Source organism: Strix uralensis, chromosome 17, assembly GCF_047716275.1.
Source record: "Strix uralensis isolate ZFMK-TIS-50842 chromosome 17, bStrUra1, whole genome shotgun sequence".
NCBI lineage: Eukaryota > Metazoa > Chordata > Aves > Strigiformes > Strigidae > Strix > Strix uralensis.
Genome location: NC_133988.1, coordinates 5921620 through 5949071, shown reverse-complemented (window position 1 = coordinate 5949071; position 27452 = coordinate 5921620). Strand labels below are relative to the sequence as shown.

Below are 27452 nucleotides of genomic sequence, written 5' to 3'. Positions count from 1 at the left end.
GCCCTCACTGTGAGGCACCTCCCGGACCCTTGGCCACGGGGACAGCAGGAGGGAGGGCAGAGCCCTGCCGCAGTCTTGGTGGCTGGCAGTGACTCCCCCTCTTGTGGCAAGGACTTGCCTCTGGACCCTGGTGCAGATGCCAGGGTGTGCTTCTCCCTCAGCCCAGCCACCACCCCTCACAGGGACATCCAGGCTCCACATCATTTCAGCGTGCATATTTATCGCTTTCCCCCTGCAAGACATGTATTTGAATTTACTCTCGGTAAACATAACCACAGGAGATGCAAATATGTGTTGGGGAAGCATAAATAACTCCACACAGATAGACACACACACAGACAGCAAACACAGACACAGTTCACCAAGGGAAACCAAGAAGTGCAGAGCACGCCCTGAGGCTGCCACCAGTCCCAATGGCTTTGCTCTCATCCACCAAGCCAAGAGGATTTCTCCTGCTCTTGCTTTGCAGCAGCTGGTGGGAGAATAAAGCTGGGGAGGAGGAGTCTAAAGTTGCAAATATCCCATGAAAGCATCATGGCAAGTCCTGGCTCTGCAGTTTCCTGCAATCATCTCCAAGGAATGGATCCAGTTGTAGGAAGTTGCAAGTCTTTCACAGTGTGAAAGGGTGGAGGGGCATGGGGACCACCATGAGGGAGGAGCAGCAGGTCATCTTGTAATGTCCCAATTGCAGCCAGCCGATAAACCTTCATGTGGGAACATCGGGGCTAGATGCTCCATCTAGGTCCTCTTCTGCCCTCTCTAAGGTGCTGATTCTTCTTTAGCTGAGAATAATCTTCAACGGGACATCATGCGAACAAACTCTGCAACCAACAAGAAAAGACAGCCCTGAAGCAACAGGCACCCATGGCCCCCAACGCAGCTCTTGTTCCCTGGAGGTCGCATGCAGTCAGAGTGAAACCGAGAGTCCACACACTGCCAGCAGGTCTGTGCCGCTCCGTGACTGGCCCTGGACAGCTCACACAAAATGGGCTTTAATCCTTGCGTTAGATATGGTGATATGATCCCACCATTTGGTCAGTTCATTGCCTCGGACTCCTCCTCAGCCAGTGTACAGTCTCATTTGCACAAGCAACTCCTTGTGAGACACTATGGCAAGTGTTGTCTCCCTTCACTGTAACTTCAGGGAACCTTGATTTATAGTCTTGGGAACACAGTATGATTTCTTAAGGAGCTTCACAGAGACACCAGTGTGGGAAAGCACTAGTATTTTGGTAGGTACCAGCATTTTTGTAGAGGAAAGTTTACTTTGATGGACTTCTTGTTTTTAAAGATAGGGGTTAACTATAAGGATACCCTGGATCTATTTCTTCACCACCCTGTACCTTGTGAAGTCAATTACAGTTGTTTAAATTGAGTGTAAATGCCACCAAATATAAATGTGTTTTTATTCTGCGCTTGAATTGCTGAGGAACTAATAACTCTGAAAAGAGGAGGGCAGTGGAAATTGCCCCCTTGACTTCTCCTTTTCCATTGATGGAGCTGTCCTTCGACAACTAAAGCAGTAACTCACAGAGAAAATGATACTGGGATAGCATTTCATGTATTTTAGCTGTCTAACATAATTTAGCTGTGGGAAACAAGGAGAGCTAGTGTCACGTAATCAGCCAGTGCATTAGAACAACTGCAGCTACCAGATACTTTCTGGGGAGGAACTTCTAGTTTTTTAGCATTTTCAAAGTCCTCAGAAGCTTCAGTAATCCTGAGGACTGAGATTCCCTGTCATGTAGGAGACCCAGGAATGCCTCTGAGACAAAAAAATTACATCAATTTTATTTTAATTCTGTAGTTCCTGTGCTTCATCCTTCCTGCAAAGGGACGTCTGGATTTGCACTAGGAAAACAAGCAGCCTGCCATGCTCTCCCACCTTCCAGCTCTTATATCCGCTTAGCTGTCTGATATTAAGTGCTTCCCTTGCCAGAAACCCTAAGCTCTATTAATATTGCTCCTGCCATAGCTAACAGTTAGGATAGTAGCCTAACCACTCCTATTTTTCCAAGTCCTTCTGGCATGAAAAGTGGAAGAAGAAATTAATTATCTCTAGGATTTAACATGACACCTCTAGATCAGATATCTGCAGTCCTAGTGAGCACATCTGGCACGTGACCATCTTCTGGCATAAAGGCACAGAAACAAATTCTCTATAAACAAGGTGAGCCAGAGGAAATGGAAGGTGCAACGCATTCTCCAAACCAGTCCAGCCTCCTCCCAGCTCTTGCAATAGATTTAATACAAAGGAAAATGCCCCATAAAAAGAAGGCTGGCACAGCATGTGTGCACCAGAATCTGCTCTGTTCAGGGCATATCTCTTACCATGCTAGAGTTATGCAGACCCAATTGAAACTGAGATGCAGCAAGAGATGATACACAAATGAACATTTCAGCTGAGGAATTTCCTGTGTGGGCCAATGTTCTCCATTTTCCTCAGCTGACTAGGAAAAAAAAAGTCTTGTTTGATTTTTTCTCGATACTTCAGATACCTGGGCCCTGAGCATGCAAATCTTCCCTTCCATTTCCACCTCTGAGCTGAAACTCTGACTCACACCAGAGCAGATGGACAGAGAAAGTTCATCCCTTCTCACCTTCAAAATCAACACGCCCATCTCCATTCAGATCCACGTCCCGGATGATCTCTTCAATATCCCGATGGCCCACCTGCTGCCCTAGAAGCTTCTTCATGGCTTCTCGCAGCTCACTGGTGCTGATCTCCCCATCACCATTGGTGTCAAACTGCAAGTACATGAAGAATACCAGCAGAGGAAATACAGTTAATGGAAATGGATCTTGCTCTGGGTTGGATTTTGTATTGTCCTGCTCCTGAGTGCCCTATTCTTCCTGCATTCCTTTCGTGTCCCTCCTTTTCCTCTTTTGGGTGACTTTTGGATCCAGCCTGTCTTTTCTCCTCACAAATCCCTTGTAACTGCTGTGTCTGCACCAGCTTTCCTCTTCCTTGCCTCAAGGGTTCCCTTATCTTACTTTCTCTGCTCCTCCCTTGTTTCATGCCTGGCTTGGCTCTTTCTCTGTCTTCCACTGTGCTGCTCTCTCCTCCTCTTCTCTTCCCCAGTGGGTCTTCTCTCTTTCCTGTCTCCTGTTGCTCACCTCTCTGGGGGGGCACACGATGGGGATTACTCACCTCTCTGAAGGCATCGCGGAGCTCTTTTACACCAATCATGTCTGCAGTTTCTGCTAGCAGCTTTGGTCCCATCAGCTCAACAAAATCTTCGAAATCCACATGGCCACCCACTTGGGACAAGATGAAAGATTGTGTGTAAGAACTCCATACGTTAGCCAAGCCCAGCACTCACTTTGCACTTCTGTGTGTCCCAGAGAGGGCTTGGTTCTCCAGGAAGCAAAGCACAGGAGGTGCAGGACAGTGGAAGGAAAAGCAGAGGGTAGTTTTACACTGTCTTTGTGTTTTCTGGATTGTGGGCTAGGCGGAATGAGCCCAAGCTATTCCAGCCTAGGCTGCCATGGACTGTCACATCCTTATGGCATCACGTACTAGGTATTAGAGGTTTGATCATTCTAGTGCTTACAGCAACCCTCTGCTGTGCCTGTGCCAAAGGGTACGGCAAGGGCACAGCATGATGTTCCTGCATGGCCCAGGCAGTGCCCTGCAGCAGTGGTGCAGTCTTGCTCCATTAGCAGTGGCTGATGTATCTCCAACTGTTTATTCATCATATTAGTTCTTTTTCTTGTTTGTCCCCTATCTGAAAGCTGGCAGTAACACTCAAATTCCTAAGCACTTGTGTGCCAGGGTCATCCGCTGCTTTTGTGTGTGACTGGTTGTGTATGTCACAACTGTTTTCCTTCCTTTGACCAAGTAATTTGTCCTTTTTACATCATCATGTGTCAGAAATAACATGCACTAAATGTCCTTTTTCCCACCTGGCTGAGGCAGTACCCTGCACTGCCACAGACAAGAAGTGACAAAAAATGATGGTCAAAGACAAAGGGCACAAACACAGCTACAGTGAATCGGACGCATTTGTCACATTTTTCCATGACTCCAGCAGATTCCCCTGTCTGGCACTGCCAGCAGAGCTCGCTCACAGCCCATCCCCAGGCACACAGCAGATCCACAAACCACCGCAGAGTGAACAGCCCATCCATCACCCATCTGACCAAAGCATCTCCATCTTCTCAGGCTCCTTCTTCAGTCTGATGCCATCTGACAACACCTTCAATATGACAACACCCACAACCTGTGCACCGATGTCAAACTGTCCACATCAAGGGCAGTTTTGTACCTGACAGCGTAAGCACCAAGCACAACCCTTCCACTCACTGTTCCCACACAGCACAGTCCACACGGTCCCTTTGATAAGCAAGAAACAAAGGCATCAACTTCTAGGGACCACAAACAGGAGAGATGACAGAGAATGAAAATGAAAACCCAAAGAGGAGGGAAAAATCCAAAGGAAAAGAGACAGCAGGAGACTGAGGGAGCCTGAGGCAACAATGCAGAGCACAGCAGCAACAGGGAGGTACAGCTAGGTGGATATTACTCACGGTTCATGTTGATCTGCTGGGAGAGCTCTATTAGCTCCATCTCAGTAGGCATGTAGCCCATGGTTCGCATGCAGTTCCCCAGGTCCCTGCAGTTAATAAACCCATCCTTGTCTTTATCAAACTCCTTAAAGGCTTCTCTTAATTCTGTGGGAGTGGATCCAAAAAGAATAATATTGTCAGTGACAGCTTGAAATACCTTTTCCAAGAAACCTCCCCAGAATCAGCAGCACTTTATGAGGCCAGGCTCCCTAAGATACTCCGTATTTTCCCAGCAGATCTCCCTGCAGAGAGGTGATGACTGGAGCAATATTAAGCTCTTCTATCAGCAGCACTGCTGACCCATTCCTTACAGGAAAGCTTGCTTGGACTACAAATGTCACAAACTGATCATTGCTAAACTGCACTCCCTAAAGAAACTGAAACTACCAAGTTTTCCCGACTTTTACCCCTGCACTATATTAATATATAGCCCTCACAGTAGGGATTACCAGGTAAAACAGCTCCCTGAAGCCATACCATTTCATGCTCTACAACACTTTCTGTGGGAGCTGGGGTGGACTGCAGTTCCCTGGCAGTCAATATCCCATTACTTTACTTATCCCCCCACCCTGAAGAAGCTGAAATGGATGCAAATTCCTTCAGAGTCAGCACTCTTGCAGCTTTACATATTATTTCTTTTGCTGGGGTTTCCAGGAATTATTCCAGTAATCATCTCCCTTGATTTTTCCCGACTTATTTTACCCACGGGGGCCAACCTGGAAGGGCCAGCCAGTAGGTTTTCACTGGGCAGGGAGAAAGGTGACACAGAAGGAGCGACAAATTTTACCTTCAATTTCTTCCGGACGCAGTTCTCTATCCTGCAAAAAGAGAACATACTATGTTAAAGTTATTTGCTTGCCACAAACATAGTCTCAGAATAGCACTTGTTGGTGCAAACAGTTCTGGGACAAGCCAGAAAGTGAGAGAAGAAACAAGAAGGTGATGACATGTTTAATACCATCTACCTAGCAAAGCTTCCCAGCTCTCCTCCCCAACGGGAGGGGTGTTAGCCTGCACACTTCTCTGCAGAAGCCCCTCTCCCTCTCATCTGCTGGACAGGGGAATGACAGGTGGTCCCCCAAAACAGAACAGACCTGGGCCAGCACAGCAATATGTGTGGCCTCCCCACCTGATGGTACTAGGAGCACCTTCCTGAAGCCCCTACATCATTCCCCAGCACCAAGTCCTGGAGCAGACACTGTCCCTGCAGCAGTTATTATCTCCTCTGTAGCTCTGATTGTATCTCCTATGGTAGCTCCTGCTGACACAGCCAGATCAAAACAGCTGGAAGCAATCTCTGTAACCAGCAGGTCTATACCATCATCTCCTTGGATCACTGCTTGATCCCCGTCCTTCTAGCAGGACAGCGACAGCCACAAGCTCTCTTACAGCCAACGTCCCAGTGCCATCTCCTACAGTCAGTCCCCATAAAAAGGTAGGAACTCTCCCCTTCCCCCCAGCCTCAACTCCATATACAAACATTTGGAAACCAGGCATGAAGGCAGACACACAACATATACATCATCAAGGTCATCTACAAACAAAACAGGACGAGGATTCACCATGTTCAGGAAACACTGCAACTTCAAACATCCAATCTGAATTTCTTGGAAGAGGGGGAGGATATAAAAGAGTATAGGAAAATTCCAACACTGCACCAGGAAGAAGAGATGAGCATGGAAATGCACTGCTTTCTGGTTTAAATGCCTTTTCTAATTCCTCTCATGGCTCCCAGGAAAATCCAAAACATCTGAGAACTTGGAAACACAGAAATGCGATCTCTTTTGTCGTCTCACTCTTGGCTTTCCCCCTCAACTGTGGGGAGTTTCTCTTGCCTTCCAGGTGTCCTCCAGCCTCACCACATGTCCCTGGAGATGGTGCCCTTGATCATTTTGAGAAGGATGACCCTTTGCTATTTAACCACAGGCTCCTCTGGAAGCTCTAATGGCAGCTGCTCAGAGAGCATAGCAAACTAGGACACACACTGGTTTACGTCTGTGCAGAAGAGGGCTGTGCCAGAGAAATGACCAGCGTGCCACTCATAACCTTCCCAGAGGCATCTCTGTGCTGGATGGAACTGTTGGAGCATGCTGGCTCTGCCGTTTCATCCTTCACAGACCTGGTATTTTCAAACATGTCATCCCATTTGTTCTGCTTTCATCAACACCAAGCAATAAAACAATACAAACTCCTTAGACCAGATGCAGGAGGCATTATTGCCCTCCTGCCTTAGATAAAATATCAGATGAAACCCACCCATGATCAGTACCAACACCTTGTGCACCTCATTCCAGAGTTCACAAACATTAATCCCTGGAGATACTGCTGTGTGCCGACAGCCGGCTCGGCGCGGAAGCAGATGCAGGGGTATGATTACCACCGCCACGGTGCCAAGGGTGCCGTGACTCACCCGCGGTAACTGCTGTCTTGTGAGAGTGGCTGGGGTAGGACCCAGGCCTTCCTCCAGCACAGTCGACACAAGACCATCCTCCTCCTTGCTCACTGAAGACTACATTGCAACCAACATGACTGACGCATGTCAGACATGGGGGCTCCAGCACCGGCTCTAATTTTGCACACCAAGGCATTTGCGTTTGCAGGGCTCTGAGCATATCTTTGCACATGCAGATTCTACCATCAGAGAGCCACAGACTGTGAATGCAAAAGGAGGGGGAGGGTTTATGTCCCTCCAAAAATCTGACTCAAGCGATAACTAACATCATGAAGAGGTTTTCTGTTTTAAATTTGAAAGAAGATCCCCTAAAATGATAAAGGAGGAAAATTGCTTGGGAAGAAATGGGCTGAATCACTCTGTAGCTTTTCGAGAATATACGGAAAGAGGAATAAGACTGTTCAGAGAGTTTAGATCCTAGATATGAGCAGAGGTGACCCTCAGAGAGTCCATTATATGTAATGGTCTTACCCTCATTTATTTCTCTTCTACGCACAATAAATCCTGTTGGTCTATAGAGCCAGTAAAAGTAAAGCTGTTTATCAGATGCACTTATTCTACATCAGGGTAGTTACTTCTTAGGGTACTGTGAGTCTCCATGGCCTAAGCAGGATGTCCAGCTGTGACCCTTCCTCTAGGGAGCTGGACCTATATGCTATGACAGGTAGCTCTCTGCTTGCCATCAAGTGTGCTTTTGTGAGAATATTATGTTTTGTGTTTTATAGAACAGGCACTAGGAATATGCGATCACTTAGTGGCTGAAGGTTAGGAAGAACAAAAACCCTTTGATCAATAACGACAAATAATGGCTCTTTTTTGGGTTGCTGGTTGAAGAAGAGGTTTCAGAAATAAAGATCTAGGTGTCTCCTACAGCTGTAGATAATCATAACGCACAAGTAAGACAGATTTCTTACAGAGGCAAGAAAGCTCTGACTCTCAGGTAATTGCAGTGAGCTTTGTTACACCACAAGAATATGGAACACACTGGGTGAATATCTGACAATGCACATATTCACTCGTACATATCCATAAAAACTGTCTTAATCGTATGTTTGCATATGCCTTTAAATTTATGTTATTGTAGGAATCAAATGTTTACGTGCAACAATATGTTTTACTTCTTGTAAAGATACAATACTGGGGTGCCTATTTATGTATATTTAGCATGTCCAGGTGTATACATCTGAATTTACACACAAACACATATTTTTATTGTTCGTATATAAGTGCATACATGAGATGCATATGAACACATAGTTACAAATAGGTGTGCCTGAATGGCTAGATGTGGCTTTGCTGTTTGTCTCTGCGTGTGTATGGGCACCAGCATTTGGTGGTCTGGCACTATTTGCAAATATGAGGACAGGCTGGTTTATCTGGCTGGGACTGCTGCAGTGTCAGGCTGGGTATGATAGTGTGTGAGAGATTGCGTTTGGGTATCTGTGAGGAGGCAGATGCATCCTTATATCTGCTGGTACCAATGTGCTCACTGTGAGCTGACACGAACAGTATCAAGCACGGGCATCTCTGTGGGACAGCTTGTTCCCAATACGGATGCCCTGATTTGCATTTAAGTGGCTATTTAGGCCTTAAATGCTAATCTGAGCCTCTGGGAACGAGATGTGGATGTCTTGCTGGAATAACAACTTTGAACACTGGACTCCTCCTGAGTCCATATGATTATGTAAGTCCTGAAGTCCTAAGTCCTTCTCCTGAGTCCATATGATTATGCCTACTTGAGCGTAGGCTTGGATCTATCTTCCATAGCTGCATTTTTAGAATCCTCCTTTCTTGGTGCTTAGGCAAGGGGATACCTCTGCACATCCTTCAGGTTAGACATCTGCCCGTGATTATATCTGCACTTGGAGCCAGAGCCGGGATGCTCGAGACCCAGGGCTGGGGGTTACAGAGCTCCAGGCAGACAGAGCATGCGGGCAGCTCCGCATCCCCGGCTCGCGTCCACGTGGCTTTGTGCATGTCTCGCCCGGCTGGGTGTAACTTACGTACAGGCTGCCTGTTTTCTGCGAAGCCCTTCCTCAGGAAGATGCATGCTGGCCCCAGCAGGTTGTGCATGACGGCGCAGTTCTGGGCCAGCACCATGAGTGGACCCTGGTACTCGCAAGCCGACGGCCCCTCTTCACTCGTCTGGACAGCCTTATAGCACGTCTTCTCCTCATGGCGGATCTTCCCAGCCAACCAGCAGCAAGCAAACAACACAACAGAGGATGTTACCTCCCCATCTCGCCCAGCCGTTCCTCTGAAGTTTTACTGAACCGCATCGCAGGGACATTATTGCTAGATTTCCTTCATCTGGTCCACACTGCGTCCCCCCCACTGGTCTATTAGGATTTGTACAGAAGCAGTAAGTCCAGGAGTTCACTTTCAAAAGCTGATAGAAGTACAACCAACCAGGAGAATTTCGCTTTGAAACGGCATCAAACTCTCAGCACTGCTCACATCTACCCAGACACAGCCCAAAGGGCCACACTCCCACTATCAGCCCCAGAGTTGACGATCCCTTGAATGAGCTGCAAAGGAGAAGCACACCCCAGCCTAACAGTACGTGTGCCAGCCTGTGCCCAGGGCGAAGCTGCTGGCAGAGCCGCGTCGGCCAGGGCATCCCCAGGAGATCAGGCAGAGCCTGCACAAAGACACTGCACTAGGCTCCACGTTACATTTCAGCAACACAGCATCACACGCTTTATAATATTATTAGAAGGCCATTTACAGCATCAGGTGGCTCTGCCAACTGCAGGCTTATACTCCCTATGCCACATCTAATTAGTTACATCCTCAGGGTCTCAGGCAGTTACTGCACTGGCCTCTTGTAATCACTGACAGTCCCAAAGTGGAGATCAGGCACAGGCACAACATTTTTGTCTGTTTGCATTTGCACATTTTCCTAAGTGCACACGTCCTGCTAAGCTAGGGCTCCAGAACAGAATCCAGCACTGGATTTTATAAGGAGGCACTGCTTTCCTTTTATAGAAATGCATTTCCCTGGCTCTGCAAGAAAACTCTTATCCTGATATTCCCATGCAGCTATAAAAAGCCAGCACAACCCACAGGACCCTTGGTTTTATAGAATAAACATTAATCATACATCAGATTCCTCTTCAGGAATGATTCTACTTTTACAGCCGGTGTTCCCAGGGGTGATCAGAGAAGCTCTGTCAATTGTCATTGTCTCTATTAACCCTTTCCTTAAAGCTGGAGGTGCTTTTTCAGGCTAAAAGACCAGATACACACACACGACCCACTCACACTTGTCCAAGTCTATTGTATCTACTTGCTGTGTCTGCCATGTGCTATTGTACTGCACACATGGTTTGTAGTTCGCCTTTTTGTACACAGTCTTACACCAATCTGCTCATGTATAATGTCATGTGAATATCAAGCATCAAAACAAAAACTCAAAAAGGAAGCCATGGAGAAAAAAAATAATGAAGCAGAAAAGCATTTTCATTGCAGTAATGGATGAGGAAAGAATCTGTCTATGATTAAATCTGACACATAGGACACTTGTCCTTAAAAACCTGAAAGATGAGCATCCGTCCACAAATTACATACTACTAGCTCAGCTAAATGTCAAGGCATCTGTGTTGAACTGCATAGCTTCGTGATATCAGTGCAATGTATTTTCAAAATTATCAGCTTTATTTCCTGACACATTTTTCAGTTTAATATACCAAATAATATGAATTGCTTAAAATAGCCCACAACGGTTCTGTGTTTAATTTCAGTGAAGCCACATGAAAGATTGAAGGCCCCACAGCCCCTAATCCTTGTTTGCTGACCCTTCCAGTCAATAGAGTTTATTACCAAGCCACAGAGCAGTACCACAGAACGGTCATCCTGTTATTTTCCTGTGTGGATAGAGATTGCCAGCTTGATGAAACAGTTGCCAAGAGCCACCGAGGATCCTGACCAGACAACCCGCCGCAGTGACAGGACAACAAGGTGCACGGCTTAGCGAGACCCCAGCAGGGGCTCTCTGCCCTGCTCTGCCGCTGCAGGCAGGATTTATGCCATTTGATGTTCCCACTGCCAGCAGCCTCCCCAGGTTTCTCCTACAAGTATCCCCACAAGCTCCCTCCACCACATTCCTCCTACATTCCAGCAGAGCTGGGAAGGGAACTGTGATATGGGTATGGGGCAAAGCAAAGTCAGTCACCCGTTACAGGGGAAACAGCAGCGTGCACGACAAGGAAAATGCAAGGACAGGACGGGGGAGCTCAGGCTTTCCCTGTCCCTTCCCCGAGCAAAGGACCACTGCCCTTCCTGCAGAGTCCAGCCCATGGTTGTGTCAGACCAGCAGACTGTGGAGATGGAAGAGACCAGGCTGATTTAGAGATGGCCATAGGGATAGTGGAGGGTGGCAAAGTGAGGGACCTGGATGCCAAAGCTTTTTCTTTCTGCACAACAGAAACACAACAGGATTCACTTCATTTTCCTGCCTGCATGCCAGAGGGACTTTGCAGAGCGGCAAGCTCAGAGGGGCTTCTTCATCCCAACTGCAGTGCCTTCCCCTCTGAGAGGCTGGCTGCTGGGATCACTGGGAGGACACTGGGACAGCGGGAAAGTGAAGCTGCCAACAACAGACGTGGAGACAAAGCCTGAGCATTGTCACCTGAACAGGCAAGGTACCCCCATGTCAGCCAGTCCCAGACCAAGCCAGCCGGTGCCAGGGTTGATGTCATGCATTCAAGAGGTCAGTCTTGTCACCCAAAAGCAGCTTTCACACATGTTGTCTACAGTCCCTCCTCTTTACCATTTCAGCAAAATGAGTTTGCCCAAGGTAAAATCTGAGAAAAAAGACTGGGATCATAAAACAGCCAAGTGAAGTTGTGCAACGTTAAGACTGATCTGCAAAGTCTCCACTATAATCATGTGTGTTGTGATCAAAAGAATGGCAGAGCCCCAGGACCTGTCAGGATGAGTGCCTGAGGCCTTAACTCACTGGAGTTAACGCTGGAGCAACGTCTGAGAAATTCTATAATTCAGCTTTGCAACTTTCTCTCTTTAGTCCTGCCATCCCAGGCCTTCTAACTAGGCACAAAGTGAATTATTCGAAGCAGCTTTTAGGAATGAAAGCATAAATAACCTAAAAGACTGACGACACAGAGCTTATAAGGTCTTGAATTCATTTTGATTCAAGCAGCCTGGCCACACGTCAGACTTTAATTGCAATCGCCTTGATCATGTTGAGCACAGCTGCAGCCAACTCCTTTTATTGCAAGTTGGAGGCGACCTACAAGCAACCAAGTTGTGTTTTCATATGTGCAACATTTGGGTGAACCTCAACTACTTTTGCCTCTCCCTGAAGGTCACCCTGACCTAGGGACTGGTCTCAACATGGCCTAACTGCTTGGTGATGAATTCCCTCCTCGTGTATCCCAGCTCCCCCGCAGCAGCACTGTGCCATTACTGGCTTTGTTTACAGCAGTCGAGATAACAAGCAAACTGTGCTTCTCCACAGAAGAGGCAAATCTCTGGCCAGAAGAAACTCCCTGCTAGGGTGGTCCTCTGTCCAACAGCTCCCTCCCAGAGGAGTTTTCCCAGGTGGCAAGGTCTCCTGGGTGGAGCTTCCTGATGGCAGTGGCATTTCACTGCCAGCAAGGTCGCCACTGTGGTAGCTCCTCATTGCAATATATGGGATGTTTATCATGACTTCTTCATTTACAAGGAGTGAATTGCATAGCTTTTTGCTGAGTTATTAGATTTGCAGCAATGCTAAGTGAGAAGCACGTGACTAACAGGTACAGTGCTGCAAGACCTTCCTCAGTCAAACAAGAAATATTTCTGGGGCACTTCATTCCCCTTCCAATCTAGTCCCTAACAGCAGAATCGTTCCTGAATCTAATTCGTCCTGGGTTCACTGTAAAGCCTCAGCACAGAGCAGACTGCAGGTTGAAGTCTAAGGGATACACATGGCAGCTCACAGATGAAGTCCAACTGGGCCCAAGCATGTAGACACATGGGCCGTGCTGACGTGCAACATGATGCACGAACACACAGCCAGGGCCCAGTGTATCCACTCACAGACAGAGGCATGGACAAACAGATCACAGAGAAAAACATGCTTCTGTACCCAAACACATACCAACACAACTAGATGTGTACATATGCAAGGACGGATATCCATAAAAACACATGCATATCTACCTACAGACTTCGGTGAGGACATCCACGAGCAGGTGTACACACACAGAGTGCCATACAAGCAGGGATACGTGTGTGACACACACAAATTCCCCCCTATACACTCACAACAAACATGGCACGCCTGCTCACGCACCTCAGGATGTGTACACAGACATAAAGAGCTAAGGACACACACATACTTCAGATGGGCTCATTAGTTGTGCATATTTTTACACACCAACAGAAATATGTAGACACATGCCCATTCACATGTACACGAATAAATGTCCCCACAGAAACAACACACATGACTAGACTCATGCAGATATGTCTCAACAGAAGCACATGCACACACACAAACTCACACATAACATATACATTTAGATGCCCATACAGATGTGTGCCAGCATACTGTGCACACTGTCAAGCACAAGCTTGCACGTACCCAGAGGACGGCTATACACACACACAGGGAGCAGGACACAAGCCTACTCATGTGCATGCATATGCACACATTTATTTACACACGTTATGGCTCTCAGCATCCCGGGCTCTAACGGCTGCACTTCCATGAGCAGCTCTTACAAAAAAAGTCTGGTGAAGAGAGCTGAACCCTTCATACACATCTTTATGTATCTCCCACCTCCCATTCCCATCTGCCCACGACGTCACCCATCCCAGGAAGCAGGGCTGGAAATGCACAATGCACTTTGATTCAGGGAACATACCTTTTTTGAGAGGTTTCTCAGTGGAGACTTCACACAGTTGCCCATAATATGTTGAGTCTGCCTTTCCGGTGGACTTGGTTATAAAGGAACTGAAGCAATTGATCCCATTAAAGGTATTCCTTGGGAGCAAAGCAAGAAAGGCAGCGCCAGGCAAATCCAAACAGCTACTGGCTGCCGGGGCTTCCCTCTTCAGGGAGCTTTTTCTCTCTCTGCCTCTCTCTCTCCGTGTTTTTACTTTATGTTCACTTTCTTGAAGAGATGAAGCAGGAAGGAGAGGGAGGGGAGAGAAACAGACAGAAAGAGAGGGAGAGAGAGAGAGAGTGAGAAGGGGAGAGAGAGGGAGGCGGATGTATAATCTACATCAGATTAATGTTCAAATCCCTCCCACCCCCCTCAATCTGCAGGCAAGATTGTTTCACTCATGGGAGAGGGCTGATTCAGGGAGAATTAAAACAGAGAGGCACTGCAAGAAGTGATTTCAGTGATGAGTTCAGTGAATCCAGCTAGTTTGGGTCCACACAGCCTCTGAATATCGCATCCCCACCCACCCCCCTTCTAACTCCTCTGGGCTTTTCAATCACCAGAGAGCTAGGCTGACCAGAAGGCAATCCACTTAGGGGCGTGGAGCAGAGTCCAGAGCTCGTTTTGAAGCAGAAATGGTCCATTTATCTGGGTGGGACCTGTTTCAGTTTATAAATACCAGCAGACCTAGAAGTCCCTCATTCTTTTCCTGCCACGGCGGAAGCAAGCCTGGAGGCAGTGGTTCAGGGACCCTACAACGCTTTCAGCCCCAGGATAGTAATTTTTAACCACAAGGGAGAGACCTTGAGCCAGTCTTGTGGTAAAGTTTTTCCAGCTTTCTGCAAGTAGAAATTAACTGGTGGTTTACCTGCACAAGTCTGCCAAAGATGGGCTGACACCTGGATTCTAAATCTGAACAGCCCCAGGCTAGAAAATGTGAAGCAAAGAATTTGGACATCAGATCCATCCATTCCATTTCCAAGCACCCAAGTCCTGGAATAAATAAGAGGCTCCTAAACCTAGAGCCAGCTATGAACTCTGGACTTCAGGCCTGTTGTGGTAACGGAATAATCTCCGAAAGAAAAGGAGTGAGCTCCCAATATATTTTCCTCTGATCTCAGGCTGAGCATAAGAGCATTTGGTCTGAAAAGAGATTTGAATTGCATAAAAAACTCACCATCACACCCAGGCAACAGGATTTGAACAGGATGGTGAATGCACCCTTAGCTATGAAGCCACCACAGCTGCAGCTCCACAGTGATAAGCCATGGCATGAAGAGCTACCTCCTTCAAGAACTGTGAAGACCAAGTTGACACTGATCCTATACCCTGTCTATGCAGCAGGCTGGTTGGACACTCAGGTGTTCAGCTGAAAGATTTCACAACTTTATTTGCAAGTGTGGTTCCAAACAAAAGGCTCTACAAAGACCTAACCCATGGGCTGAGTACTTGCACCACACGCTTTTTTGTGCAGGAGCCAAGGAATCACTCTCCTGGCAGCTTTAGGGCTGTGGGACAGAGAAGGATGAACTATCAGTGTCCCAACAAAGCAGGGATTTCTCTGCTTCCACCCTGATGGTGCTGTGGCAGATTATATGATTGTAAGGTGAATCAACAGTTGCTTTAGAGCTTAGAGGCTTCTTCCACCCACGGAGATGAGTTTAGGAGTCCAACCTTGACAAGAGTCAACAGCTTCTCCAGTTCCAGTTGCAGTCAGAAGTTCACAGCCACACGGGATGGTGTTTCTTGCTCTTTCTTGTACTAACCACTTCCCAAGTGCAAAGGCAGTGGAACAGCCTCCTCTCAGATCCCCTCGATGCCTTCTTCACTGCATGGCCTGGGAAGGAGCTGCACAAACGTTCACAGGCCCTCCAAAGCAAGAAGCTGCTGTAGCAGATACTGGAAGACACCCCTTGTACCCAGGGTAGACTGAGGGAGGGACAGAGGGGATGGGAAGCTCTGGTCTGGAAGACTTTCATCGCAAAGCCCACCCATGATGGGCTGGGAAGTGAAACTGTTCCTGAGCTGGGCCTGTCTCCGGCTGTCACGGAGTGAAGACCCCTGATGCTGGGGAAATACACAGTCACTCCTTGGAGGCTCTGCCAGCCCTGGGCCTCGCAGCAGGGGACTTTGCAGGAGGATGCCCAAAGTCCCAGCTCCTCTCAAGGCTGCCATCTTTAGCTCTATTTCCCTTTCTCCTCTTAAAGCAGCTAATGGGAGGCTGATCTACACTCGGCCAAAGTACCCGTCGTTAATAATGTCCTCTGTCAGCTGGAGCCATTCCCCAGGCTCCTTGTTTATTGACGAAGCGCTTGTCTCCCTTGAGCAGAAGCTGCCACACAGCGAGTGAGGCGCCTGGGCTCCTTTCCGAGACAAACGACTCCAATTCCAGAGCAGAGAGAAAATCGCCTCCCTGCTGCTAATGAATCTCTGCCTGACAGGCAGCGTGGAGGCCAGGAACGCCCTGCAATTGAGAAGTGTCCGTCTCCTGCGTCCTCCCGGAGAGACGGAGCGAAGCAAGGGAGTCAGGCATCTCCTGCCAGGACAATCCATCACAGCACCCAGACTGCCATGGGACAGCTTTGGAAGACAGCTGTTGAGCATGTTTTACAGAGCTCTAAACGCCTCTCAACAAAAGTTGAGCTGGTCACCCTCAAAATATTAGCTTGTACCAGAGCATCCAGAGCCAGCCACAATGGCATGCTGCCGCGTTTGCCTGTCCTCCTGCTTTTCTTCACTGCAGTTGCAGGCAGCTGTAGGAAATGTGCAGGGCAGAGGGAGAGGGCTGAGACCTGCTGCTAAGCATGGCAGGGAGTTCACAATCCAGGAAGGGAAGAGGTGATGGGACCCTCAGGTTTGCGGCACAGTCACAGTCCTTCGACTCTGCAAGACTCTGGCAGAGCTGAAAGGGGCCAAGAGACACGATTGTAAACAATTTTCTTATCTCCTTATTACCCTGAACCTCTTAAGAGCAATTGGGCAGCACATCACAATCTAGCAGACAGATCCTGCTGATCTCTGGGGAGGAAAATCACTCTCTACATTGGGATCTCGTTCCCATCACCACCACGGGCAGCTTAGAGATAGGCAGGAAAGTGGAGTTGGCAGAAAGGTCATTAGAAGATTGGGTTAGAAGGAACATATTTTCTCCCTTCCTCCAACTAAGGCTGCTGTAAGAGAACAGGATGCTGAGAATAAGTGTGTCAAAAACATTTGTGTGTAGGTGCTGATCTGTGGGTATGCCTATATCTGGGGTAGTCAGTATGCGTGTGGGAGGGCTGCACATGCATGTATACTGGTTTTCCCACACTGTTCTTTGTGGCAATCACACTGTTCTTTTAAGGTCTGGGGCTCTGTTGTAAACTTTCTAAAAATCAGCAGGAACTTTGTGAAATGTGAGTCTTGCCTGTGTGCCTGAATCCCTTTCTCTCCCCTGAGGTCCAAGGTGGAGAGCAGAGACCTCAGTGGATGCAGTTTGGCACAGGACAAGGTCTCAGCTCGCCGGAAAGGAGTGTTTGGCACATTGACCGACCTGAGCACAGAGCAGGGGGGAGACTGGGTGGCTTGGCATTGAACAGGGAATGATTTAGGTGGTTTAATATGTCTGTATTCTTTGAAAAGCAGCAGTGCTGTGTTTCAGGCTGGCACCTTTGGCAGAAATGTTCACTTCATAGGAAAATGTTGGATTCCGCCACAGCTAATCACTTGGTAGCTGCCAGAAACTTTATCCAGTGGCAGGAAATACCAACAGCCACAACAGAAAGAACAAAAGTCAATCCAAAACTTGGGATTGCTTATCAGACTGTAGCTTCACTTGGCAAAAATTTCCAGTGGACGTATGGATTTGTACAGGGCAACTGTTCAGGTGCCAGGCCTCTTTCAGTGCACGGTCTTTCACTTGCTGGAACATTATATCAGATGGTTGTTCTCAACACAACACAAACACTGCAACAGGGCAATGTCAGTAGGTAGGGGGGTTAATCTCTGAGGGAAGTATATAGTAAAGCATGGAAAATTCATTCCTAGCATCTTTTCACTAAAGTCCATAGTTTTACCTAAAAGCCCATTGCATGCTTTGAAGATTTAGTATCTTAAAATATGCCACCTTATTTAATTTATCCTCACAGGGCAAGAATTTTTCATCTATCTTTTCCTATCACAGAGTGGAGAGTGCATATATTGATTAGTAGCTTTCAAATCTGCTCCCAACCACCCTTCAGCTGGTGGCTATAGATCTGTATTTTAGAAGAAACAACCCAGTCTTGTTTACTGGATGACCTCAGATGAGCCTAAGCATGTGGAATTGTTAACATCGTCCCGTTGCCAGTGCTGTCGAGGGCCTCATTTCAAAGGTCCCGACCGCTGGAACACGCACTGGCACTCCAACTCCTGCGACTGGCTTCCCTCTCTTCTTCTGCGTCAGGTTCCCGAGTGCTTTTGCTGCACATCGAGTTGTGTCTTCTAACCTCGAATGAACCTCGGATGGTTCCATATTCCAGTCAGACAAGTACAGGTCCATCTCGAGGGGAGGCACCAGCAGGTATTGGTGGATGCAGTCCAGATCCTCATCTAGGGGGAGGAATATTTCTGCAGAGAGTTTAGGAACTTTCTTTGCTGTCAGATGTTCCAGGAAGAAAGTGTTGCTGACTCATGCTGTGCATAATATTCTCCTCCATTAGAGCAATTGGACCATATTCAATCACAGACAACAGAAAGGTTATTAAAAAGTCCAAGGATATTTTCCATCCCTCTCAAGGTAACAAAGCCTGGACTGTCAACTTCTGTTTAGAACAGCTTTGCCTGTAATTAGCTAGCTTTATTCTGCATTAGATGAAAAGAGATGGGAACGTGCCATCTCCTGACACCTTCCGTGCAGATCTGGGCCATGCATTTTGTACTAGCCCAACTTCCAAGTCCCTGAGCAGGAGATGTGTTGGCCAGAGCACAATGTGTTGTGGATATTTTCTGCTTTCAAGATCATCAATGGGCTACAAAAAGACAAGTACAAGCTTGACAGCTCAGAAGCTGCTGCGACAATTTGCCATGTATACGCAGTACAAAGATTGTTTAAAACAAACCTTACATGGTTCCTTCTCTTTGCTCAGGAATATGAGAATTGTGATCACTCTGTCTGTCTGGGACTACTGCAAAAGCAGCTAATTCTGCCCTGGGTTCCTCACCTCTTTCAAAAGAAAAGGGACAGGGGGTCAGTGTTTGGCTGGCACACTGAGGTGCTACAGAAAGCGTGGCTGATTACCAGATGAGCAGAGGTCTGGGAACCAATACTATCCAAATACTCCAAACCAACCCGGCAGTATTACGTGAGATACGCCACCACAAAACTGAGGTCTGCCTCACTTCTATTTTGAGTAAGGATCTGACAGCACCTTCAGAAGGATGAAACTGCACATCCCAATATGAGATCTCCGGCTATATCTCAACACAGCTGGTCACAAACTACCTAAACCCTTTTTGCGTTATTTCAGCAGAACGCAGGGGGGTTGCTGGCGGTTTTCTACTTCCTGCCTTCAACTGTTGTGACATGATGCCTCACAACGTTACACAGTTGCCTGTTTCCTTCCAAGAGCAGAGAATGTATTTCATCTGTGTGGGATGAAGCAATGCTGTATATTCTTTCCAAAGATGGTTGCAAGATGCAAAGTACTCCAGGGGAGGAATGGGTGGAAGAAATATTAGAATATTGCTAATTACTTCATTCATAGATAGTACTGAGTTCATGGTCTTATGCTGGTGCAGAAAGCTACTAAAAAACTAAATATGACCATACAAGCTAGGACAGCTGTTTGTCTCTATTTCTAAGCAGGGCATTTGACTAAAATTGGAGTATTACTCAAGTTCATGGGCACTGCTGTTGCTCTCTAAGGTCACAGGAATGTCAGAAGATTATTGAAAGGGAGCCCAAAGTTAGCCAGGCGTCTTTTACTGGATGCACACCATATAGCTGCTTGTTATTGGAAATCAATACCACTCATGGACTCATCAGGGAAAAACAGTTACTGAAGCTGCAATGATACAAAGAACCACAGCTAATTCAGCTGACAAACCTGCAGCCCAGACACATCTAAAGCTAAACTCTTCCCTGACACTTTGTTCAAACCCGATATTGCATGAAACAAAAATCAAGGTGGTATAGGCTGATGGAATGAACAGTGCACTAATTTAAATGATGATTAATTTATTATGGAAAGACTTTCTTTTCTCAAAAGATAAGGCAAATCTAACCAGAAGGTTTGTGTATTTCAGTGCATTAGATCATGCTGCTGTATATTTCATGAACAGAATATTTAATGAATGTTCTTTTAGCTTGGTTTTATTTTGATGCCTTTCTATATCCTTTTAAAACAGATTTGTTTAAAAAGTAAATCACTGACAAAGATTAATGTTTGCTGGCAGACCCGCTGCAGGCAGGAAGCTTATCCATTGCCCCTCGGTGATTCTGTATGTCTGGCTCATATCCCTCAAGCTCTTTACAAGCAATAAATGTGATAAATTTTTCTTCAAGCTGGGGGGGGGGGGGGGTGGGGTGTGTGTGTGCAGGGAGCTAAGTGGATATGCTCTAAGTGGAACAATGCTTTTCTGTGTCTGTCACATATCAAAACTGAGACATACCTTGGAAGGTATGGCATGTGCCAGCAGTCAGGGATGTACACTCAGGCCGATCGTTTTAAGCACAGGAATGCATATGCATGTACACAGGTGGTTGCACGGCCACACTGAAGATTTAGCAGCGGCTGCACACGTACAGGCTGCGTGTGTACAGACACGATATGTATAACAAGGCCCTTCAGGTCAGGCTACGTGCGCGGACACGGGCTGCGACAACACACGCAGGGCAGGTGCCCGCGCCCCTGCCAATACACGCCTGGCATCAGCGGGACGCCTGGGCCGGCTGTCGCCGACATGACGGGGACCACGGGGCTCCCCCCGGGCCTGGCACACTCACCGGGCGGCCCGGGGACCGGGCAGAGGCCAAGGCCCGGCGGCACGGGCAGGCCCCGGGTCAGTGCCGAGGCGGGCCCGCCGGCGGGGCAGGGGCCGGCCGGGCCGCGCAGCGCCGCCCGCAGCAGGGGGCGCCCTGGGGCCGCCGAGCGCCGCGGGACGGGACGGGACGGGACGGGACGGGACGGGACGGGACGGGACGGGACGGGACGGGACGGGACGGGACGGGACGGGACGGGACGGGACGGGAGCGTCCTCCGCGGCGGAGAGAAGGGGCGTGAACGGGAGCCCCGGCCGCCCCAGCACCCGGCCGGGCACGGCAGCAGCTCGGTGTATTACCGCCGGCCGCAGGAGCGGCCCCGGGACACCCTTCCCTCTCCGCGCCCTCTGGGGACCCTTTCGGGGCCGGAACAAGCCTTCAGAGGTGCCGTAAAAAGAAGAGGAGAAGTCGTGGGAGGATACGGTGTTTCTTCTGGGTTTTCTTGTTGCCTCCTAACCTGCGCACCCCCGCCCCGTGCCAGTGAGCTAAGCCTGCGCAATGAGGTCAGCATCACTGCAGCGGTTGGTCGTTTTGAGCCAGAAGAAGTCTGTTCCCCCCAAATTACTGTGCCGATTTAACACTGTAAATGAGCAGCTGTTAGAGACTGTTCTCGGTTTGCCCTGAGCCCTGACGTGCCGCTGCTTCATCCACCTTACAGCACAGTGCGACACAGCACGCGAGCACCTGCCAGCCCAGGCCTTTCACCTGCACCTTTGCCATCCCACACCACAACACCCCAAAGTTTCCATCGCTGGCGTCACCGCTCCAGCACAGCCCAACGCACCACAGCCTCCCTCGCTAATACATGGGGGCAACCGAAAACTTCCATTACTGAGCCATCAACCACTCTCCCCCAGCTGGGCTGGCAGGGGCTCCCCGCTCTCCACTGGCGGAGCTCCAAGCGTGGTCCTGATGCAGCAACTGCTCTTGGGCAAAACTCCTGTTAGAATCAGCTGAAGCCGAAGGCACTGGAGAGAACAAGGTCACCCTGCAGATGAGGAGACCAGAAGGGTGAGAGGCTGGACAAGGCACTTCTTCCCTACCCGCTCCCAGCTGGTTTAGAGGAGAAACTTGAGTCCTGCTTCCCACACCAGCAACCCCGGGCACACATCCTGCCCCAAAACAGGGCCACTTCTGCCATCCCGGTTTGCTGTAAGGTCTGTTAAGAAGAACTAAAGCCCATGAGTAAAGGAAGACAGAGCAGGACAAGAAAAGGAAAACGATACAGGAAATGCACAAAGATTCCTACCCTATTTTAATGGTAATGTGGACGCTGACATTAAAGCAGGAATGGGAGACGGTGCAGATAGGAGAGGCTTTTAACTCCCTGTACAAATAGAAACACAAAAGCCCCTTTGGCCACAGTGCCAACACCAGAAGTCTGTAAATATTTAATGATTCCCTACGGCATTGTTTGACCCCTCTGATCCCCATGCTACCAGAGGCAATTGACAGAAAACTGTTGGGGAATCACTTCACTGAAAAATTTAACAGGCAGGCAGGGTGTGAAAGCTAAACGGCTCTGAAAACAGTCAGGTCTCACATGGCAGGATCGCTTGCAAATTAATATTGCATACCAAAGGCCCGGAAAAAGCTCTTCTTAAAGGTGCCAGGTAGGCCAACGCTGTGGCAGGGGAGGAATGAAGCAACGAGAACCAGCGGGTTTCTGTGCCGCAGTACCCGCACAGCGCTGTGCCATGAGCCCGGTGCCAAGCTGCCGCTGCACCCACCGTAGGTGCTACTGCCGCATCACTGCTGCCCCAGAACTGTTGCATCGCGGCCCCTGCTGCCACCACAGCGCTGTCCCAGTCTCTGTGCTGCTGTTGCTACTGTTGTCACATTAATAAACTGTGTCCTGCTGCCAGGCTGCTACCTCCCCACCATCCCAGCTGCCGAGGCATCACTGCTCCTCTGCTGTTACAGACGTGCAACTGCTCAATACTGCACTGTTGCTCAACTGTGTCCTCTAGCCATGGGCCATCATGCTGTCCTGCTCTGCAGGGGTGACAGCATGCCCCTTTTTGCTCCATGACACTCTTTTACCACTTGCCCACTCCAACACTACCCTGCTACCAGGCCAAAATTATATGAAACATCCTCTCCACGCTCCCTTTTCTCACCACTTTCCCACTTTGCTGCATTATCACAAACACATCCTTTGCCAGCTGCACCCTTGAGTCACTGCACTGCTCTCACGCTGCACTGAGCTACCGCCGCTGCAGGGCCACTTAAACCACTGCTGTCCCACTACCACATGCATCGTATAACCAGCCCATACTCACACGGTGCTTCTGTCAACAGGTAAGTCTGGGGTGTTGCCCTCGTGTGAACTCACAGTCATGCTTCCAAAACTGCGGCATGGTGGTCACACCTCACTCGCTGCCCTCTGGTACAATGGGATGGTGCTGTCAGATCAGCACAGCCCTTTGCTAATACCACACCAGAAGTAATCACTGCTGTACAGAATAGCTCCCATCTGGAATATTGTATTACTACATCATTAGACTGCTAAACTCTTCTGTCAGGCTACAACACTACACAATTATCACACCCGTGCACTGCCAAACTCCTACCGCATGGCACCAGTATCACATCTCTGTGCTGCCACAGGATTGCGTTACCGCACCACCGCATTGTCAGTGCTGTGTTCTCCAGGCACCCGGTGCTGTGCAGTGCTGCATGCTAACCCGGTGTAACTCCACAGCAGAGTGTTTTTCTGCATCTGCCTCGCCGATCCGGTGTGCAAACATGTCATTAGACCAAGATGACATCCTGGCTTATACTAATACATCATTACACTACCCTACATTTGTTAATTCATGTACCGCTCAATCACAAAATGGTAAAATGCCTTAAAAGAGTATTATTGCTTTATTATATTAGAACATTACTGCACTAATATAGCATAAACCTAATTAATAAAATATCACTGCATCCTGTATCCTGGCAGTATCTTAGCATTCTCCTGGAGTACACACCCACAGTGCACTATATTGCTGTGCTGGTTATATAAACACAGCACTTCTGCCTTCACTCTGTCTTTTTTTCTGCACAGCCACAAATCTGTCTGCCTCAGACACAACCCTGTAGTCCTGGGCTGCTCCTTTTTGCTGTTACTGCAATAATGACATCCTCCGAGAAGTCATCCCTGCAATCTTTTCTGCGTATCTGATTGTACCACTGCACGTCTGCATCTGCCACCACATCACTGCACCACCGTGGAACAACAGGGTGATGATGTTCCACATCTGTAGAGCTGGGACAAGATATACTGGTGCTGCTGGACCACAGTGCTCTGCTGCTGCAGATATGCATCACTGTGCTCCTCTCCTTCTATGTACTGCAAAATTACTGTTTTAACTGTTTCACAGTGGGCTGTGTGGGCTGTAGAAAAGTTCTTGTATTAAATAAATTGCCTGCTGAGCTGTTGCTCTCTTCTAATTACAATGTGGAGCAGACTGGTGTTACAGCACCTGCAGCCTTTCACTGCAATCCTGGACACTTCAGTGCCTATGATCCTACTCAGCCCAGGCTGCAACTTGGGCTCCTGAAGGTTTAAGTCCTTGCCTGTCTCAAAACATCACTCACATTTTTACACAAGGCTTAGCATTTGTTTCTTCACTCACAGAAACAAAATTTCCATCATTCAGTTCCATGACAGAATTTCCACAGTTCTTATCCTTGGGCCTTTATTCATCTCAGGATTTTGATATCACTACAAAAACTCTTCACATATCTCCTCCTGTAACCAGCTCTTTGTGTATCCTACATCATAGTCCCTTTCTTGTATCCACAAATCCCCTGTACAGCCCACTCCTAAAAGCCAGTCCTAAAATCTCCACTAGATGGTCGTTGTCTCATAGTTACTTCAAAGTGAGTAAGAGATGAACACAGAGAGAAATGGGAATAAATAATATTATGCTCTAAAAGAAAGATGTTGGTGTTTGTTTACAAGCACTGGTGCAATGTACCCAGTGAAAAGATGAAAACCTGAATTGTATGTGTCTCTTTTCTGTAAGGGGCATTGGTCAACACTGCAATTAAATTTCGCTAAGTTTACAGCTTTCAGAATTGTCTTATGACACTGGAATGCAAGCAGCAGAGCAGGTAAAATAAAGATGCTGTTCAGGTAAGAACTGAGTTCAAAACCAGAGAGGTTTCTGTGAGTGGGAGCCCTGGCATGGATTTGTTTGTATTTCTGACACTTTGGGGACATAGCGCTCCAGAGACTTAAAATCTGTTCTCAGATACATCTTCACTTTCCTCAGAACTACAGGTACAGCACAAGTCAGAGCTGAGCCCACGGATTTCAAAGCCTGGTGCTGGAATATTGCTTTTTGTAACCTGGTTTGAGCACCAAGCCGTTCACCAGGCCCTTCCTTATTGCCTCTATAAAATTTTAATCTAGACTTCTGGGACACCATTGGCACAGGGATATAATACTCGTTCTGAGTTAAACACAACCGTAACATTCATAAAGAGCAGACTGTCAGTGAGGATGCAAAATTGTTGAGGAGAACAGATGTGCTTTGATTTTTCTCTGGAGAAGTCGAGATGAACAGAAGTAGACAACGCTTCGTGACACCAGATTAAACAGTTAGGGGTGTATCAACTCCTTCCACCCAATTACAAAAATTCTTCTCATTCTCTCCATAATCTTAATTTGAATGGGCACCCTGCAAAGCCTCCCAAACCCGCTTTAAAAAAAGAAAAAAGACCCAACGACAACAAACCCCACAAATCATAATTCTGGTTTAATCAATCACTTCCCAGGTTGGAATTTAGCTGCCCAGGCTACTGGCTTATACCTATAATTGCGCTTCTGGGAGATTGCAGTTACATTAATCTTCCTGGAGATTACATCTCCCAGAAACATCCCTAAATGGCTCTAAAAGAAATTTTCGAGCCAGTCTCCCTCTGCCTTTTCATTTTTAGAGGGTAGCCCTGTTGGGTAATTTCACTACCAGAAGCAGCTAAAAGCGACAGCTTTGTACCGAAAGAGCTTGCAAACACCAAAAGCATCTGTTCCATCCTAACATAGTGACTGGGAAGGCTTCGGAATTGGGTCAGGATTTTTTTTTTGTCGTCCTCCCCACTACCTTCTCCTGACAGCTTCTGCCATCAGAAATGATTCATATGCTGATTGTACAGAAATGCACCATAAGGAGATGTAAACAAATACAGCAAAGCAAGGCGGGGAGCCAGAGAGATGGAATCTAATAAGTAAATACATTTTAAAAAACCGCTTCTCTGACTCTCACCCTCAGCAGGCAGAGCCACAACTTCCCCCGGCGACAGGGAAAGCACCGGCACTTCCCCCGCCAGCACCACCGAGAGCGCCCTCCGCAGCGCCCGGCGGGGCGGGCGGGCGGCCGGGGGCTGCGGGCGGCTCCGACCCGCGCCCCCACCACCCCCCCCCCCCCCGCACCCCGGCGCGGAGCCCTCCTCGGTGCCGGCCCGCAGCGCCCCGGCGGTGCCGCAGCGCCGGGAGAAGTTCGGCAGGGGCGGCCAGGAAAGCAGTGCATTTACCGCTGCGGGCTGTGCCCGGGGGCGCGGGGGGCTCCGGGACGGGGAGCCGAAGGGCCGTGAGCGGGCAGGAGGAGGGGGCGCGGAGGGCAGGCAGGCAGGGAGGGAGGGGGACGAGAGGCGCCTTGCCCCTTACCTGGCCAAAGACCGAGCTGAGCATGGGGTGCAGCTGGTGGAAGAGGGGGTCTGCTTCCACCGACCGATCGCTGCCGCTGGACTTGGTGGAGTACTTGCTGCTGGATTTGGACAGAGGTGAAGCGCCTTCCGAGAGCTTCAGGGACTCTCTGCTGGACCTCTGCCTGTGACTGAAGAAAAAGTCCTCCTCTGCCTCCTCCCCATCCCTGTCTGAGAGCTGATGCTGGTCCTGGGGGTGACCGTGGCTGGTGTGCGGCGGGAGGTGGTGGTGCCTGGCTGTCCGCACCGGCTCCTTGCCGCTGCCTCTCCTTGGACCTCCTTCCGCCGGCTCCGGCTGGCTCTCCCCCCGTCCATGTGACAGCTTCCCCGCGCCCCTCGCTCCGTCCTCCCGGGCGCCCGGGTGGCAGAGCGGCCTGCGGGCACTGGGCTCCCCGGGGAGCGGCTCCTGGCTCTGCTCCCTCCCCGCCTGCCCTCCCTGTCCTCTGCCGTCCCGGGCGCGGCTGCCGCGGGGCTGGGGCTGGGCGTCCGCCGCCCTCCGGCTCCCCGCCGCCTTCAGCAGCGAAGTGCGGGACTCGCTCTTCGCCATGGAGGAGCCGCTCATCGCGGGGCCGCTAGAGCCGCATCCCCGGCCGGGCGGAGCGCTGCCGCTGCGGGCAGGGCTGCGGCGCGCCGCTCACGGCATGTCCTGCGGAGACCCGCTTAAATCCCGCACCGCGGCCCATGTGACAGCGCAGACAAAGGCCGCGGAAGGGGCGCTCCGGTGGGGGCTGGCGGGCACCGTCCCCCCGCCGGGGCTGCCCCCCCCGCCCTCCTCCCCGCGCCGCCGCCTCTCCAGGTGAGCCGGGGCCTCCCCCCGCCGGGGGCCGGCTCAGGCCGG

General features: G+C 49.1%; 1 protein-coding gene across 5 annotated transcripts; it reads right to left on the bottom strand.

The window, feature by feature from the left end:
• Positions 1 to 200: 200 nt before the first annotated feature.
• Positions 201 to 27452, bottom strand: CABP1 (calcium binding protein 1). 5 transcript variants are annotated; one of them, XM_074886918.1, is made up of 8 exons: positions 26577 to 26754; positions 13894 to 14142; positions 9029 to 9205; positions 5357 to 5387; positions 4531 to 4674; positions 3152 to 3261; positions 2601 to 2748; positions 201 to 821 (listed from the first exon to the last, which is right to left on the bottom strand). In XM_074886918.1, the coding sequence occupies exons 2-8, from the start codon at positions 13936 to 13938 to the stop codon at positions 796 to 798; spliced, it is 681 nt and encodes a 226-aa protein (XP_074743019.1). In that variant the 5' UTR covers positions 13939 to 14142; positions 26577 to 26754; the 3' UTR covers positions 201 to 795. The 5 variants fall into 5 exon arrangements, with proteins under 5 accessions (XP_074743019.1, XP_074743020.1, XP_074743017.1 ...); XM_074886919.1 differs by lacking the exon at positions 26577 to 26754 and adding an exon at positions 22164 to 22215; XM_074886916.1 differs by lacking the exon at positions 13894 to 14142 and having other exon boundaries at positions 26577 to 27449.

Bases quoted from the DNA above. Each gene is read 5' to 3' on its own strand.
- CABP1 (XM_074886916.1), bottom strand. From the start codon at position 27,176: ATGAGCGGCTCCTCCATGGCGAAGAGCGAGTCCCGCACTTCGCTGCTG. The intron at 5,388-9,028 runs GTACGTAAGTTA...CTCTTTTTGCAG, and splicing joins TCGCAGAAAACAGGCAGCCT to GATAGAGAACTGCGTCCGGA. The intron at 822-2,600 runs GTGAGAAGGGAT...TGTTGGTTGCAG, and splicing joins TGGGCGTGTTGATTTTGAAG to AGTTTGTTCGCATGATGTCC.